This window comes from Psammomys obesus, unplaced genomic scaffold, assembly GCF_907164565.1.
Source record: "Psammomys obesus unplaced genomic scaffold, mPsaObe1.curated_primary_1811, whole genome shotgun sequence".
Classification (NCBI taxonomy): domain Eukaryota; kingdom Metazoa; phylum Chordata; class Mammalia; order Rodentia; family Muridae; genus Psammomys; species Psammomys obesus.
The window spans coordinates 3,885,849-3,903,717 of NW_026596079.1; the positions used below are offsets into that span (position 1 = coordinate 3,885,849).

General features: G+C 49.3%; 1 protein-coding gene across 2 annotated transcripts in view; it reads left to right on the plus strand.

The window, feature by feature from the left end:
- Trappc9 (trafficking protein particle complex subunit 9) overlaps positions 1-17,869 on the plus strand; it is a 448,636-nt gene that overhangs the window by 354,306 nt on the left and 76,461 nt on the right. For both annotated transcript variants that reach the window (XM_055626329.1, XM_055626330.1), the window contains one exon: positions 3-93. In XM_055626329.1, coding sequence (XP_055482304.1) covers positions 3-93 — 91 coding nt within the window. The remainder of the gene's footprint in view (positions 1-2; positions 94-17,869) is intronic.

Sequence of the window (17,869 nt, forward strand, 5' to 3'; positions counted from 1 at the left end):
ACCCATCTCTGAAGCGCAGCGGTGAGGCGAGTGTGGAAGGCCTCCTGAACCAGCTCGTCCTGGAACACCTGCAGCTGGCACCTCTGCAGTGGGGTGAGTACCATGCCACCTGTGGCTTTTGGGTAGGTGGGTGGGCAGGAGGGCACCATAATGGCCGCCTTGGGAAATTACAGAGAAAGGAGTTCACCTCACTGTGTGCTTGCTTCTGCAGGCAGGGAGCTCATTACCCATGTAGGTTCTTACCATATCCTCTTCCCAAGTGGCCATTGAGTTTGGAAATGTTTGTAGCACTTGGCTATGTGCGGTGGAAGAAGGAAATGAGGGCCTGGCTTCCTGCTTGCCCTTCCACCATGTTCCTGGACTGAACTTTACAGCTTCTTGTGCTGGAGTGTGAACAGTGTATTTGCTGAATGCCTTATCTCACCATGATGCTCGCCCCAAGATAGGCCATCATCACTTAACAGCCCAGCTGATATGGCTTTGTGTTTCTTTACAAACCTGGACGCTGTCCATTTTCATGCCTTTCTTAATAGGACGCAAAGGTTGCTTGCGATGGATACCTGAGCCTGTTGGCTGTGGGAAGGGTTGTGTTGCTATCTGGAAGCAATCTGTTCAGATTGTCTATTGGGATTGGCTATATAAACAGTCATGTGTTAACTCTTTCTTCTTGCTCTCTACTCAGTGAATTGTCTTGCCCCATCTTAGGCCCTTCCTAACATCTCTGTAGGACCAACCACCTCCCAGAGATGCTATGGGAGACTGTCCAGGCAATTAATGTCCTCAGAGGTCAGTGGAAGTGTGAACAAGGGGTCAGAAGAAGGCCTTCCAAATGTGTGTGGGGGGTCACATGTCATAGTTAGGGAGCCTTGTGTCCCCACGACTAATGATTCAGAGTTGGCCCAAGAGCAACCATCTTTCAGTGCTGGTCCCTGGAGAGATTGAGGGTGCTGCATTGGGCTTTTGCATGGTTGAGGGGAAAGGTTAGCCGTTTGTATGTGACACTTTCTCCATAATGGGCAGGAAGGTCAAAGTGTCATTGTTAAAACTATTGTCTGAAAGGCAATACACTGGAAACGCAAACACTGTTTCATTAGGTGGCTGTCATCTCATTGTGATGCTGGAGAATGTCACTGTGCCCCTCATAGCCTGTTCACTAGTTTACAGGAGCATATAGCTTTCCTTCATTGAGTTGCTGGGCAGCTCAGTTGGCTTGAATGGTATATTGTAGTAACCATGCTTCCTGTGTAAGGTGTGCTGGAAATAGAGGTTGAATAGTAGGTTTCATAACCACAGCAGTCCATGTCATGATCAGTTTCTGTCATCATCCTAAGGCTTCAGCTAGATTCCATAAGTTAACCAATGAAATTGAAATACATCATGTTACCCTAGAGGGACTCTCAAGGGAAGGAGTTTTACTTGCTTCATTGCCTGCAATGAATTGTGATCATCCCTGGCAGGACCCAAGGAGGGTTCTTGGGAGATGGTCGAATCCCTTCTGCTCTGTGCTTCCATCTGTCACAGGCTGGAAGTTGAGAAGGTCTGCCTTGGCCACTGTGAGCATGTGTCCCATGCCCACAGATGTGACAGATCCATGAGAACTGACATTCATCCAGAACAGTACATGGTTTTCAGAAGTTACAGTAAGGCCTGAAGGTGTCTCAGCTGAGACCTGCAGGGGTCATTTGTGAGGGGAGTGGTCAGACAGAATCATAGAGGGGTGGATGCTCCTGGTCTTGGAGGGGTAAGCCATTGGCAGGTGATGTACCTTCAATCTTGGAAAGCCCAAGTGGGCTTAGACCACTGGGAGCCAGGCTGTGTGGTAGAATAAGAGAGTGGGCCACTGTTGTCTGCCTTCCTCACAGCTGGTCATACCATGCCCTATTTTTGCTCCCAGGCTGCCAGTGACATATGGTCAGGAAGGGCCTTCCTCCCAGTTTTAACCCATTCATCTCCTGCTGTATCTGTCATCTGTACAGAGCATCTCATGTGTAGAACCAACTAGCTCAGACCTATAACCATCATGCTGGGGTGTTCCCAGCTCTCATGACATAGACTCCAAGCATCCTCTTACAGGATGAACTGAGGTCACAGCTCCCTCAAGATCCCACATGGTTTGCTAGGGACAGGGTCAGACCACTCGGGCTGTTTCAGACCTGAGCAATGAGAGTCCTTAGAAAAGGTTCCCGTGGCCTTTTGTTTTGGAGGAACTGGTTTCCATGTGTGCATCCTTGCTGTTTGACAATGGGGAAAGACTGTGTGGTGAGCTCCAGTTACCTTGGACTCCTGTATCTCTTTTTGTAGGGAGGAACTGTATGGGGCTTGGCAAGGTTCTGGACTGTCTCACCTGGCTCTGAGCTGCTGGGAGGGGGCAGGTCCAAATGAACACAGTCTCCTCTTCCCCAAATCTTGACCTTTTGATGGCTTTACTTTGTGAAAGTCATTTACTTCTCAGACTAAAAAGCAAAAGAAAATTCAAGATATTTAGGTAAAGAGAAATGAATCCTCTGTTATCCCTAAACAACCTCTATTTCAGTTTAGTACATTTCCAAGTCATTTTGTGATTCCCTGGTTTTAATTTTGTTTATATAAATGACTATGCCACCGTTGTACCTTCTTATCCTTTTTCAAGCTTGACAAAAACATAAACAGTTCCCACATTATAAACAAGCCTTACACATATTGTTAAAGGCCAAGCTATTCATCAAATGGAGAGAAGATAATTTAATACTTGTTCTGTTGCTGAACATGGAGATCTCTCAGAATGGTTATTTTTTCTTTTTACCATGATAAAAGTTATGTGTCCCAGTTTTTTACCCAGAGTCTTTTCTGTTTTGGAGGGCTACAGGTTTGTTGTGGATTTCCAGAAGTTACTGGTGCTTTAGAAGGGCTTGGCAGAGAGCAAAGCCAAGCCATCAAGGTCTGTCTATGCTGATGACAGCAGTGGCAGGCACGGGCAGGCATGGTGTCACCACAGAATCAGGAGACGTGGGCTTTCATCCTGACTCTGCTATTTCCCATTAGGGAGTTACATATGGATTGGGCTATTGGTCATGTTCTCTGTGCCTCAGTTTCCTCATCTGTAATGCCAAGGCATCACCTCCTCTGTATGGGAAGAGTGCTGTCATCCCAGGGGTGAGAGACCACCTGACTAGCTCTGAGCATGGGGCCACTGACTTGCTGTTCCTGTTTTAGCTATAGAGAAAGAAAAATGGAATGCAGATATCACTAACTATTCACCCACATCCTGGTGTGTGCTGGCTGTGGACCTGGGCTGCAGTGCTCCATCTGCAGCAAGGCAAGACTCAGGGAAAGCCAGGCCACAGGTTGGGCCAGACACACAACAGGGCACTGAATCCAGGATGAGGCTGGTATTCCTAAGATGCTTTCTGTCTCAGCCCATGAGTGTCTTAGAGCATTCTCTCTCTCTCTCTCTCTCTCTCTCTCTCTCTCTCTCTCTCTGCCTCCCTCCCTCTCCTTCCTTCCCCCTCTGTCTGTCTCTGTGTGTGTGTCTGTCTGTTTCTGTCTTTCTATGTTTGCACATACACACTCATCTGGCCCTTTGTGGAGGGAAGAGGAGGAGGCGGAGGAGGAGGGATGGGCCCATCTGAGCCTCTTGTAGAAACCAATGTGCTGTCTGGATGTCTAATCTGAAGACCATCTTCTAGGCATTTCCATAGATACCCAGAGGTGGTGACTAATGGGCTAAGCTGTTTGCCACCCTGATTGGAATGTCTCACCACTGTGCCACCCATTACCTCCTCCTTCCACCGATTCTTTTCTCCGTAGAGCTCTCTGTGTCCTCTGAGATGTGGCGGTGATTGGTCTGTGCTGTCTCTCTGGGCCTGCAGTGAATACAGATCAGGGCTGCATTGCATTGTGAAGTGGGTATTTCCAGCTTTCTGTATTCAGACAGTCTTCATGAAGACCCACCTGTGTGCTGAGCTCTGCGCTCTACCCCGACGGCAACAACTAGGAGCAGAAATACATAGTGCCAGTCTAGGTAGCAGCAGACCCCAGGGACTCCAGTGAGGGACACTGCCCTGCATTGCCTCCAAGAACATGTGACTCCCTGACATTTTCAGAGCACAGTTCAGGGCCCCAGCTCTTGGTCACATGCATTTCTTAAGACCTGCACAGGTCTCCAGTGTCATCATTAGTATGCCTTTGGACAACTAGAAATGGACTCAGAGGGGGCCAGTTCTGCCTCAGGCCATATGGAGGGTTGATGGAGTCATGTAATCCTTCAATCAAAACCTATTGGCTATTGCTCTGTATTAGGTGTCCCCCTGTATGCTGGGAACCCATCCCTACTAGGAGATATCTTCTTTCCTCTGAGGCTTGGAGTCCCAGGCTGCTCCTCAAATTGTTTGGCCACATCCTGGTATCTGCTAGCCTGGGAGCTGGCACAAAGTGTTCTGGAAGCAGAAAAAAGAGGCAGAGCTGGAGCTGGATCCCCAGGCAACATGCTGAAAAGGAAGCAGCAGTCTACTAGAATGACACATAGACCGCATGGACACCAACAGAGCTCATAGGCCTCCTTGGGAACAGAGCACCTGGAGGTGACTGTGGAGCCTTCTGTTCTGAATAGTTCTTCACCCCCTCCAAAAGAGCTCTACATTTAGTCAGTCTACTATTAGGATTTCTACTGCTGCAGTGAAACACCACAACCAGAAAGCAACTTGGGGAGGAAGGGGTTTATTTAGCTTATACTTCCACATCTCTGTTCATCACCAAAGGAAGTCAGGGCAGGAACCTGGAGGCAGAATCAGCTGCAGAGGTGAGGGAGGGATGCTGCTTACTGGTTTGATTCCCTGGCTTGCTCAGTCTGCTTTCTTATAGAGCCCGCCACCATCGTTCACTAATTGAGAAACTGCCTTACAGTTGGATGTCATGGAAGCATTTCCTCAACTGAGGTTCCTTCCTCTTGGATGAATCTAGCTGTGTCAAGCGGATACAGAAAACCAGCCAGAACAGTTGGCATCAGTACAGAATCTGGGACCCAGGAGTGCTGGGCAGGCGCTTCCTCAGCTTTTGTGATCTCTGGTATAGTTCCCAATTTCCCAGCCCTGCTTCATGAAAGCTGTGTCTTCTTGTCACCCCACTCTCCTGCTCACTTTCAGCTCAGGAATCTTGCATGGGCATGCTCACACAGAGGGTAGTCAGCAGGGGACCAAAGCAGCTCTGACTGGGTCACACACACCTCCTCTCCTTAACTCTGTCAATTCTGCATCCACCCACAGGCTCTCCTGTGTCTCTTTTATACTCTATGGATCCACAGCAGAAGATGGCAACAGCATACATGCTGTTGAATGAGTGGGAACAATAAGTCTTCAATATGTATTCACTTATGAATAAATGCATGCCTGCCTGCCTGCCTGAATGAATGAATGAATGAATGAATGAATGAACAAATGAGCGTCTAGACCCTTCCTGGGGTGAAAGGCTGTGTTCCCACAGACCAGAATATACAGGGCTGTCCCTCGTGGTCTGTGCAGAGCAGGCTTCTCAAGCTGTCTGTCATATCCCGTGGGGACAGATGTAATTGTGATGATAGCTTTTCTGGCTGCCCCTCATTGAGTCTCTCCTACCGCCACCTAGTCACAGTGAGCTCAAGGGAACTAAGAAGGCTGGCTCAAATTGATGTTAATTAGCACCAATAGAGATCAAACCTGGGTCTCTGTGGGCTTCTTAGTTCCGGAGTCTCCCACATGACTCAGGCAGAGCTCCTGCCCTCACTCCTGAGCCCCTGGAGCTCTTAGCACCCTGGGGATGCTGGCATTCACAGCCCTCCCATTGTCTTAGGTCTACACACAGCAAAGAGCCCAAGTGAAGGTGGATGTCTGTTGGTGGATGTCTTGGCCCACAGCAGGAAGTGCAGGACATGCCTGAGTAAATGGCTTGTTTATCCAGGTGCACGGCCCTTCCATTTGGCTGATATTTACTCTCCAGGAAACAGGACCTTCTTGATAGTGTCTCTTGCATTCTGCAGGCCACACTGGCTACTTAGTATCTATTGCCCTAGCTACAGGTTTGCGGAGCAGGTGAGCTACACTCATTTCTGAGGAGAATCTGGGACTCTTCTGTTTCCCAGCCAGGAAGCCACAGAATTTGAGTCAAACTGAGGACTTCAACCTGTGTCCTGTTGTCCTAGGTGTGTTCTGTTTCTTAAATAAGAAAGCAGCTCTCAAGATAGATGGCATGCTAAAAATAAGTGAATGAGATTTCAGTCTTTCTTCAGTTTTCCCATTACTTCTTTACAAGATAAAAAAGAAAGAAATAACCCTTGGCATTTTCATCTTGCAGAAAACTTTATCTCTGTGGATTTCACAACCTTTTGAAACCCTTGTAGTAGAGGACTCAGAGGGGAAAAATATAGGCTATAGATAAGGATAAGAATAATTGGATGGGATGTCTGGACGCAGGTCAGCCGGACTCACTGTCCCAGGGAACGGAATCTCTTGTTGTTCTTAGTTGCATCATGCAAGGACAGCAAGAAAAAGAGCCTTGAGTGCCAGCTGGGTGAGTGGCTTCTTGCAGCAGCCTGATGTGCTGAAGTTTCTGTCAGGAAGCTCACAAAGGAGAGCCATTGAATCCACTGACCATTAACAAGGAGGGCGTTAGACAGGGCCTTGTTTGGAAGCCCATGTACATGGCTTATACACTGTGGAGAACCCCACAGAGCCTGGGGAGTTGGGAGCTATGAGTGGAGAAGTTAATCATATCATGAAAGGGCCAGAGGGAGGGTAGCAGTTGGCTGGCTCGCAGGTAACAGCTGCCCTCTACCTTCTTCCCCCGTGATATCTAAGAAGGCCCTGCCTTCTCAACTGTCTGCTGTTGAACGATCTTTTCTGATTGGTTTGAAGCTAGGGGTAGCTTCTCCTATAAATCATCTCTCCGAGACTAACAGCCCTTCCTGGTCTCAGAGCCTGCATCAGCCCATCATCCAGGATGAATCTGAAGACCTCCCAGGTTCCACAGGACTGCTCTTAGCTTCTTCCCACCTTCTTTCTACGTGGACCACACACTATCCCTCTGCACTGTTGGCTTCAACTCTCAGTGGACTCTGAATTGTCTGTCAGATATATGCTGTGGTATCCCAAGGAGGCAAACGGTCTTGGTGAGAGGGACACAGCCTCTCCACAAAAGCACAGCCTGCTTTGCCTCCCTCATCCCCTTTACACTAAGCTTCAAATCCTCAGAATCTCTGTGAAGCTCTTCCCTGCTCCCACACACTGGCTGGCATCAGTGCGAGCACGGGGGCCAAGCCTTGCACATGGATGTACGCACGTGGCCTTCACACTCACTGTGCCAGCCATGCTTCCGTGGGCTCTCCTGTCTGTAAATTCTTCTGAAAGTCGCGTTGAGCATCCATGGAGGCCGTGCTCTGAGCACAGGCCCAGGTTCAATGCTTGTCTTCCCACTCCACTTACTAGAGGAAGAGCCCCATGATCTCTCCCTTGGCGACTGTGCCAGATATTTCCTGCTCTGCAGGCTGCCCAGAGCCCTCAGATAACTTGGCTGGGAAGGCATTTTCCATCACTCTTACCCATGGACACCCTGACATGTCGCCCAGTCAGCTGTGAGGCTTGTCCCAAATTCTCCCACCAGGCTATCAAGCCCACACCTTCCAACCCCTTTAGCCAGGCTTCTTGACAGTCTGAAGCGATTCCCTTATGCAATCCAGTATCAGGGTGTGCCTTCCACAGGGAGGGAGGAAAACAATCAGCCCAGAGCTGCAGTCAAGGTGGGCATGCTCTCACTGGGGACATCAAGGGAGTGGTCAAGCCATGTTCTTGCCGAAGCAGAGGGGAAAGCAGAACACATGAGCAGGAGTCCAGGAATATGGCCAGAAGTGCCCGCTTCTCTGGCTGCTGGTGCCACTGCCCGTTATCCTGCAGTGAACTCAGGAGGCATCAGACTTGGATTCTGTTCCCAGCTTTGAGTGAATGTCTTGACCAGGCAGTGACTTGAGGATTCAGAGAATGAAGTAAATGTCAGACTCCTTTCTCCCTTTGACATCACAGGCATCTTTTAGTGAACTGGGCTTGTCCTTAAGCCTTGGTGATCCATGTAGGCGAGATTGGGGCTCTCTCTGCAGTGGCCGGGTAGAGGTGTGTCTGTCTAGACCTCACAGAAGGGCATTTTTGCTGTGTTGGTGGGCACCCCAGGGGTTGGCAGTCCCTGGGCTTGGGAAGTGAGCCTACTCAGAGTGTGCCTGCTGATGGGCTGCATGGATGGAGAGTGGAGTCCTCATGGGTCCTGTGGGTGGCGGGGGCTGCACTCACCAGGGATTCATTCCTTGCTTGATCCCGGCAGGGGGTGACAGGAACAGCACTGGCCTCATGGTGCAGAGTATGTGTCTCAGTTTGATTGCAGGTACAGAGAAGTCCCTGACAGAGGTAGCATCATCTGTCAGGTGTAGGAGGGCTTCCCCTTCAGTGCAGACAGTCTACAGCAGGGCTCCCTTTGTTTCCTGTATTCCCGTGCCCTCTTTCTTGCTAAAAAAAAAAAAAAAAAAAATCAAGGCTCTGTTCTTGTCAGTGCTCAAAAACTGGTTCTGCTCATCACAGCAGGAGACGGGGACTGGGGAGGTCAGGTGCTATTTAGGGTGAGAGGCCAAAGGAACCCGGAACCCGAGAAACACCTACCTTTATGCATATTAAATGTAGTGGAGTCTGAGCCTTTTCTCTTGGAGGAAATGAGTCAGGGTCACCTTTGCTGGGATCTTTGGAGCCATTTGCAACCCCAAGCATGGTTGGAGGATGACAGAAGGCAAATGCGTTCCTGCTGTGTGGTGACTAGGTATTATGCTCCAAAGGAACAGCCTGGATCTTACTTTGTCCTTCCTATATCTTCAAAGTTGGGGCAGAAGACCAGGAAGCATGTGGGTCCCTTCACTAGGTGCTGGTAGGCTGGGAACATCAGGCAGGGTTAGCTCTTGACCTCATGGTGCCTTCTGCTCCTTCCTTATCTACTTCTGGTGCTTGGAATATGTCACAGAGCAAGGAGCAAGGCCTGATGAGGGCATTTAAAGTTCTGATGTTGAGCTTCTTAAGAAAGAGAGGTTGATGGGGAAGCAGCCATGTGCCAGCATAGGCGGAGGTACCTGGAACTATTGGGGAACAGCCCCTTTTCATCCAGGGAATGTAGAGGATCTGATCCTTGAAGGTGTGCTGACATCCTGGCTACTTTGAAGCCAGACCTTGAGTCTGACAAGATACTTCAAAGGCTTAGCCCCTGACCTTTCTCAGGCAGCTCCTGACGACATATGTCTCTCTGGGCCCAAGGATGGCACTTTGTCACTGCACAGTAGCTTAGAGGCAGGATCTGAAAAAACAAAAAACAACAAACAGCTAAGCAGGCTTCACTCACTGTGCCATCTTGGCAAAGGCCATGCTCCTCAGCTTGAAAAAGAGTTTTCAGGCCTTCCCTGGGGCGGGAGTGGCAAAGATGCAGAACACCCTCATTTCTGCCATGGTAGATGCCCAGGAAGAGCTGTGGCTCTGGCTTCTTCTCTCATTATTCTGTAAACTTTACCTTGAATAGCCCCAGTTTTCTGAATCTGTAAAGTGGACATGATCTTACTTTATGCCACTGAGAAGAAATGACATAACCCCACAGACAGTATTCATTCTGCACTGGTACCTGGTGAATGTTAGACTCAGAACGGAAGTAAGTTCAGCTTGGGTCAGAGTTTCCTGGGGGACCTAGCAGTAGCTTCTTTCTCTCTCCCAGAGCCAGCTTTGCCCAGACAGTAGGAGTGCTGAGTTTCTCTGGGACAGTGAACAGCTCCAATTGCCATTTCTGCAAGTCAGAGGTTGGGGGAGGCTTCCACAGAGCCCAGTCACTTCTGCCCCTTGCTGAGAAAAGTCAGGTGTATAGCCTGTGTACAAATAACACTCCAAAGAGAAAGAAGTGAGGGAATAAATGCCACTGAGGCCCAGGAGTGGGTGGGCGGGTATTTGGGTGAACAACTCTGTCCACTCCTCACCATTCTGCTCCTGCTTTCTCTCCACTGTCCGCTGCCAGGTTTTTTTTATGGCAGATGGCAGGTCTTGATGTGGTTTGGAATGAACACCAACAGCAAGCCTGGCCATGTGCTCAGGGGCTGTTCTAGCTGTTCTCGAGATGGGAAGCCCAGGACTCTACTTGCCCACAGAAAGTGGGTGCTTTGCTGTTGACCCGTGTTCCGGGAGAAACCAGGGTGATGAGATGAGGAGGAGTGTGACTGTACGGTACTCCCAAGGACACCTTGTGTTTAGTGGCTAGGCAGCATGATTCTGGCACTGGGGCTCACAATAGCCTGGATGTCACTTGGCCACCTCTATGTCTTGCACATGGTTTGGGGCAGAAGCCTAGGAAGAGTGTGAGTCCTTGCACCATGGGCTAGTAGGCTGGGAGCTTCAGGCAGCATTAATTCTTGACCTCGTGGTGCCTTTTTCTACTTCTGGTGCTTCAGCTATGCTAGAGAGCAGGGAGCAGGACTTGATGAGGTCAATTCCCAAGACCGTCTCATCCCTCCTGATTCTCGAAGTTCTCTGACACCCCTCTTCCGGGATATACAGATGTCCCCAGGAACCAGGCCTCTGAGAGAAGTGGCACCAGCCTCCAAATTGCTCCAGGAAGTCAGATTCATTTCTGTCCCCCAGTGTAGTTTTTCCAACTTGGTCCTTGATCTGTAGCCCAGCAGTGTCTGCAGACTTTGTCTCCAAATTCCCAAAGCGGAAATTAGGGAAAATGTGGCTGGGGTGAGGGCGGGGTGGGTTGAGGTGGCGTATCTTCACTGGAGTCTAGAGCCACTGTGGAGGAGATAGTCTAAGGAGAGGAACTGCCCCTCTCACACTGTATCCAGCCCTCTGCAATCTCAAATATAGCCCTGGCAGGAAGGGAACAAACACTGCCCTGTTCACAGTAACGCCCAGAGCTAGCTCACCTGCTCAGGTCGGACAGCCAGGAAGAGAAGAGCCAATGCTAGGACCCAGTTCTCTCAGAATGTGCATGCTTTGTGCCAGGGACCTCTGCCTCACTCTTACTGCAAGACTAGAGGGAAGGGGACCCCTCTTCACCTCCAGGATCTGGCAGTCTTGGTCACTGCATAAACTGTGTGCCAAGTAACTGCTGTCTTAGGTTGGCTCTGAGCTGGGGCATCCAGAGAGGAGGCTCATGTTTGCTGAGCCACCCCTGATGCTCACCCCAGGGATGATTCAGCTGATATTCAAGATTCAGCTGATATTCATCATCCCAGGGGTTCCAGGCCCCTGCCTCCGAAGGGTTCCCCTTTAGGTCAGGAACAGAGTCCCAGGCCTGTTTCTGAGCAACAGTATGGTTCTCAGATGAGTTGGTGTGTGCATCCCTGCACACTATAGACTGGTATAGACTATGAGATTCCGACGTAGGGAGTGGCACTAGAGTTCAGCAGGTGGCACTGTGCCACCCCAGCACTGGGTGGGAGCTGCCAGAGTCCCAAATAGCTGGCCTGGTGAGCTCAGGTGCTCACCTAACACTGAGAGAGAGACCAGTGTTTTGCTGTTCTCATTTCATTCCCATCAGTGTAAGGTTCTCTGGGCCTGTCCTAATTCTGAATCATCCTAATCCTAGCTGGGCTTTTGGCTCCTGGTTGTGCCTGGTTGTCTCCCGTGGCTATTTGTGATAAAGGCTCTCTCCCTCCCAGACAGGAGCAAAGATTGGGTCAAGATAGATATGCCTGTCTCAGGAGCCCGTGTGTCAGTTGTAAATGAAGAGTATTGATCTCACTACTGAAGGGCCAAAGGCCATCAGTTCTTGCTTCAAGTTGAGGAGGTGGATAGCCATGCAGCAGTATTTTCTCAGGGTGTCTGCAAGCCAGCGGACATCCTAGGTGGTTTCTGGGAAGTTTAATGCTAGCTCCTGTGCCCACTTGGACCCTTTTTGCAGAGTTCTTTGGAGAGACTCTGTTACTGCCACTGGCTTGGACCCACCTGGGTGTCAACTGTCAACAGGTGGGTGAAACCTGAAAAAGAGGGGCTGTTTATGACAATGGTGCCATACACTGCGTGAACATAATGCTGAATGCTCCTAATAGGGTAGCTGCTATAACTGCTGCTACCCTTGCCCTCCACCCCACGAGGCTTGGAGGTCTTGGCAATCCCTCCCAGAAGCACACAGCAAGAAGGGAGAGGACCCAGGATCCTTGTGGGTGGCTTGAAATGCTCCCCTTTGCTGAGGAGGGCTTTGCATATGCCCTGACAAGTATCACCTGGGTTGTCCCAGGGAATATGTATTGCTAAGGAAGGGTTGGACAGGGCCAAGTTCCAAGGGTGGGCCAGGGTAGTGTGGGCCTGTCAGCCCTGGGCCAGGTAGCAGTTCCTCGTTCCCGCTCCACAAAGATAATTGTTAGGGTGGCAGCTGTGAGCCGGGGCCTGGAGCCATGCCAGCCCTGCTGATTCTGACTCAGGAAGGGGACCGCAGTTCTTGATATTCCAAAGCCACGTGGAAAGAGGAGAAAGTTCTGGAGTCTTGGCAGTGATCAGCTTACAGAGGTTTCTGTCGCCAGGACCCCTGTAAAACCTTCCCAGGGCATGGCAACACATTGGAAAAATGAATTTCCTCCTGTACCAAGCTCACAGGCAAAACATGGTCAGGTGCGCTCACTGTCCTGGTCTCCATGTTGCATTTGGCCAAATCTTGACATGAGCTCAAAGGGAACCCTGTGAGAACTGAAACTGCACTGATAGATGATAGGTACATGCAATTACAGTTGTGCACACATGCACATGTGATCATTGTGTCCATGTGCTGTAGACAGCATAATATATTACAGCCGTTTCTTTATCCACAGATGAAACTTAAAAAGCCCCAGAGCCAAAACAAGAGTCCTTTGTGTCACCTGTAATGTGGCTGACCTGCTGTGGTCCTCAGGCTCCCGCCTGTTGGGGAGCTTATATCCATTTCTTCTTCAGTCCTCAGAGTGCACCCCTATGCACTCCTCCCCATAATGGAGGCCCTACTCTCTCCATCTCCTGACCATTGCTGGCGTAGCAGGAAATGGCCACAGTACTTTCGGGGATCAGATCTTTGCCCTTGCTCAGAGTTGAGGGGTTGGAGCCCTGTGCATTTGCTGCTCTGTGCCTCATGTTGCTGACCCAGGAGGAGCCAGTCTGCCTTCCTTCTCCTGGTTTCTCCTCTCTGCATAGCGGATAAATATGTAAGCTACTGAGTCATGCCCTGCCATGACTGAGAGAAGGGTCACAGGCCCCACAGATAGACAGGTACATTTTCTAGGTCTTTCTAAGGAAAGAAGGGATTTAGAAAGTGCTTCTGGGTGACAACAGTTACCCATCCTCACTTGCAAAATCACGAGGACCCTAATACATTTGTCATCCTGGTTTCTAGGAGGCCAGGTGATATATAGATCTCTACCCCTGCCACAGGGACCTCATAGTGGGTGCTAGGTGAGAAAAAACTAGAACAGGGTTGGCCTGGGGACCAGAGTTTCCTAGAACACGTCACGGGACACTTATGTGTGCCAACAGATAGGGAATGATCAAACACCTAGCTTTAGGGCAACCTTGAGAGTGCCTGGTGCTGAGGAAGCCCAGACTCAGAATCATTTGCAGAGACAAGCTATGAACCAAGAAGAACAACATGTGGCCTGGTTGGCAGATCATACAATGGCTTGGAAGGGGAAATAGTTTTCTCTACTCATCCATGAGAAGAAACTCAGCTTGCAGCTTTCTCTCCCTGGATCGCAGCCACGCAGTGCTCTGCAACACAAAGGGTGATGAATTTATGCGTGCATGACATTCATCACAAACTCACACCTACTGCTGAAGTTCCTAGCCAACCTCAGTTACTGGTGAATTTCATGGACGTGAGATTGACCACCCCATCCCAGAGGGGCAGACACTTTGGGTCATACTCCTTGGTGGAGGGTAAATGTATGAGTTCCAGTTGACTGTCTGCAATACTAGAGGTCATTCCCATAAAAACCACCAGTGCCTCTGCAGCTCAATGAAAGCCACCAACTGGACTCTGTTCTTCATCTTATGCAAGGGGGTATTCCCATGGGTGGCAAGTCCCTAAGTGCAAAACTGGGGCCAAAGAAGACAGAGGATACTGATGGAGAATTCCCTGCTTGCTTGGCATTGTGTAAGGAGTTTTCCATACAGTGGAATATGGGAAGCAGCTTGGCATGATGGGGGTTAGGGGTCCTACCTCAGTGACAGCCTCTGTCTCCCTGGTACCTTTCAAAGCACCATCCTTACTGCAGACCCTCTGAGAACATCTGAGCAAAGCATAGCCTGCCTCTTAACCAAAAGCCATTGCCCTGTTCCTGGACACAGTCCAGCCAGCTTCCTCTAGGCAACTGTGCTGCTTGCAGCCTAATGACTCTCAATCTCTTTTGGGTGCCAGCTCTGTTAACAATGAAGTCATTCTGTGCAACCACCACATATGTGCCAAAGATCATCAAGTGTAGATGTTTCCAACAAAGTCCACGGGAAGTCCTTTTCCTTCCTGACTCATTTCCTCACCAAGCATTCCCTTTCAGTTGTGCAGTACTCCCCAGCCTTTCCAAGCTGCATCCCTACACCTGCAGCCTTCCTCTGCCTAGGCTTTCTCTGCAGGACCAGTAGCTGTGCACAGCTGGACCACAGTCCTGCCTCCTAGGGCACAGTATTTTCCAGGAAAGCTGCCACTCACGTGTCACCCTGGCATGGAGTCTGGAGCACATAATGAGGAGAGGGAAGCAGCACCCATGGATAGCCCAAGCTCCTGAGTTTCCACTGAGAGCTGAATGGGCATGTGAGAAGAGGATGAGTCAGGGAACCCCACAAGGTCAAGTTCAGATGCTGTAGATGGGTTCCCTGGCCATGGCACAATGCTTCTGCTCACATGGGGCTTTGTTCACGTCTCTCTTCAGAGCATATCACGGCCCTACACAAGTTCCTCTATTACCCTAGAGGTCAGGCTCTGGATAGGCACCAGGCAAGTGTCAGCAGGCTGGGGCGAAGGGAAGGGGTATCTTCTCTATCACCACTTCTCCTGGAAGTCCCTCATGGCCTAGGAGTAGAGTGCTATAAACTGTCTCTGAACATGATCTCATTCAAACTCAGTTTTATGGGATGACTCTTGGCTTATGATAAAACCCTTCATGAGAAAGATGGGTGGGAAGAAAGAGCCCACACCTAGACAGCTGGATGGACTGATGCACAGTTGAGTGGATGGATGAACAATTGTGTAAGCTGAAAGAACAGCTATGCAGGTGACTGGTGAAGGTGTAGAAATGTGCTCTTGAGGACGGGTGAATGACTTGGTTAGCCAGTTCACTGACACGGCGAACAGTCTTCCTAAACATGACAGCATACACAACTCAGGCTTTTCAGATGCTTTGCTTTGTACTTGAGAATATCACTCTTTCTCTTGGTGACAGCGACTTGTAACTAAAATGTTGTTATGGGTGACTCAGTTTCTCTTAAGACAAAGATAATCCTGAACCACAAAGAAGAAGTCACTGGGAGCTCATGTCTCCCAGAGGGGCACTGATTTGGGACTAAGTGGGAAGAGTCACAACAGTGGGTCTAGAGTATGGGGCTGTAGTGGTAGCTAGCTTAGCTGCCCGAGTAGCCAAGGTGGCCACTGCAGAATGGAGCATTGACTTAGGTCATGCCCAAGAGAGGACTGAGTGCTTTCCCTAGCATGTGTGAGGCCCTGGGTTCAACCCAGTATTACAGTTAATTTTTGTCATCACCGCCATCATCATCACTGTGATGGACACTCAATACCAGTCATGTCCATCTTTGGACATCAGAATACTGTCATCTCCAAAGTTCATACTCAATGAACAGATGAAATGGAGTTAGGGAAAAAAAATCACAATAAAAATCCTCTTAAATAAGTTTATGATTTTGTTCTGCTCCTATCACAGCTGTCCTTAGTCGTATATAGCCTGTGAGTCTTCAGCTGAACACCCCTGCTGGCATAGGCCTCAGGGGTTCTTGTGTCTGATTCACTTACATGAATCTTCTCTGTCCTCTGTGCTCATTTGTAACATAGCTGATGAGAAAGCAGGTGCCAGATCATTTGAGTGATGGCTTGGTCTCTGAAGAGGATGGGGAAGGGCCTCAGGTGTCACTAGGATTTGGTTTCACTACCAGGAAAGAACAGAAAGGTACCAGGAGGACCATAAAAATAACAGCATTCAGGCCATCTTCTGGACAAGGTCCCAGAACCTCCAGGATAGTGGTCCTTGGTGCCAAGCCAGAGCGAAGCAAGCTGGAACAGCAGATGGCTGAGCTATGTTTCTACAGGATGGCCCGGAAAAGCCACCTCATCCCCTGGCCTGTTTCATTCTCTGGAAGAAGCCTGTTGGTTCTGCTTCAGGGACTGTGAGATTCATCAAAGTAGAGGCCAGAGGGCATGTAGCTTAGCTTCCAGAAATGTTGACCTTCATGATGTCCTCTGATGATACTTATTGAATATGCACGTGCTCGGATGTAACCCAGAACACACGCTTGATCCATCAGACAGTTGTAAACAAAACTCATCCATGGACTGTATCCCCTGATATCTCAGAACTTCCTGTTGTGACAGGGAACACAATGCAGCCCTGAAGTAGAGGAAGGCAGCTGTCTGTACCACTAACACCTGCTGCACAGCTCAGGACACAGTGACACTTTCCAGAGAAGAGCTGCATGGTCCAGGGTCCAAGAACACAGCTAACATCATTATGTATCTTAGGCTGAGGGGACCAGCTGCTGCAACTCTGGAACAGGAGTCCTCGGGTTGCCCATTGTGAACTGACCAGGCAGAAACCTTCAGGACGATTTCACTCAACTTCTGACATCTCTAGGACACTGTGTACCAAACAAATCTGCCTCTGGGCATGCCCGCACAGTCTGTCTAGACAGTAAACCTGCAGTGGGGCTTTGCCTTTTGAAGTGACATCACCCAGCATCAGAGAAGCCAACAAGCTGCCAGGGGAATCTGCCAAGGCGAAACAGAGGAAACGACAATGCTATCAGACTAGAGCAAGAGTTACACAGTTCTGTAGCATCTTTTAAGCACTGTAATCTATCTATGTATATAGGTTTCTATTTCAGGGTCTGGGAAATAAACATATATATATATATATATATATATATATATATATGCATAGTTATATAGAGAGCAGTATCTATGCATATTTGTATGCTATATATAGAAAGTGATCCAACTTGAGCTCTGCGCACCCAGAGATTTTTGCATATATATTTATATACAACGACAGTTCTGTGAATATTCCTGAGAGCCTACCCTGCTTCACATTACAGAATGATGGATGGTCTCCTGGACTGTTTACAGCCACCATTAGCCTCTTCCTCCCTCCTTCTTTCCCTCCCTCTCTCCCTTCCCACTGTTTCTGTACTTCAGGGTCCCATGAGGGTGAAGCCACACACCCAGACTCTGGCTCACAGCTGCCTTGTGATAAAGGATCATTGAACAAGTGACCAAAAGAAAGCATGTTCTGATTGACCGGCACAGGCAGCTTCCAGAACTTGTTAATGACTTGGGGTGATAAAGAGAGCTATTGATCCAAAGTGACATTGATTGGACAGACCACCCAGATGACTGGACTCCTGCCCCAGGCTGCTCACTCTGGCTTACTAGTGGCAGCACAATGGCCAGTGGGCATGGCACTGTAGCAGCAGCAAAGGCTGATGGGAAATAAGGTGCTTATTGGGGTGCTGTTTGGTGCTCTCTTAGGAGGCCATTCGCTGCTGTGGTCATTGGGCAGCTTCCCAAATGGCTAAAATAATGTTGACAGACTAACTCAGCAACATACTTACATCTCCTTTCAGAGACTGTCAAAACAGGTGTTTATCTAAATAGTTTGCAAATATCTATCTTCATT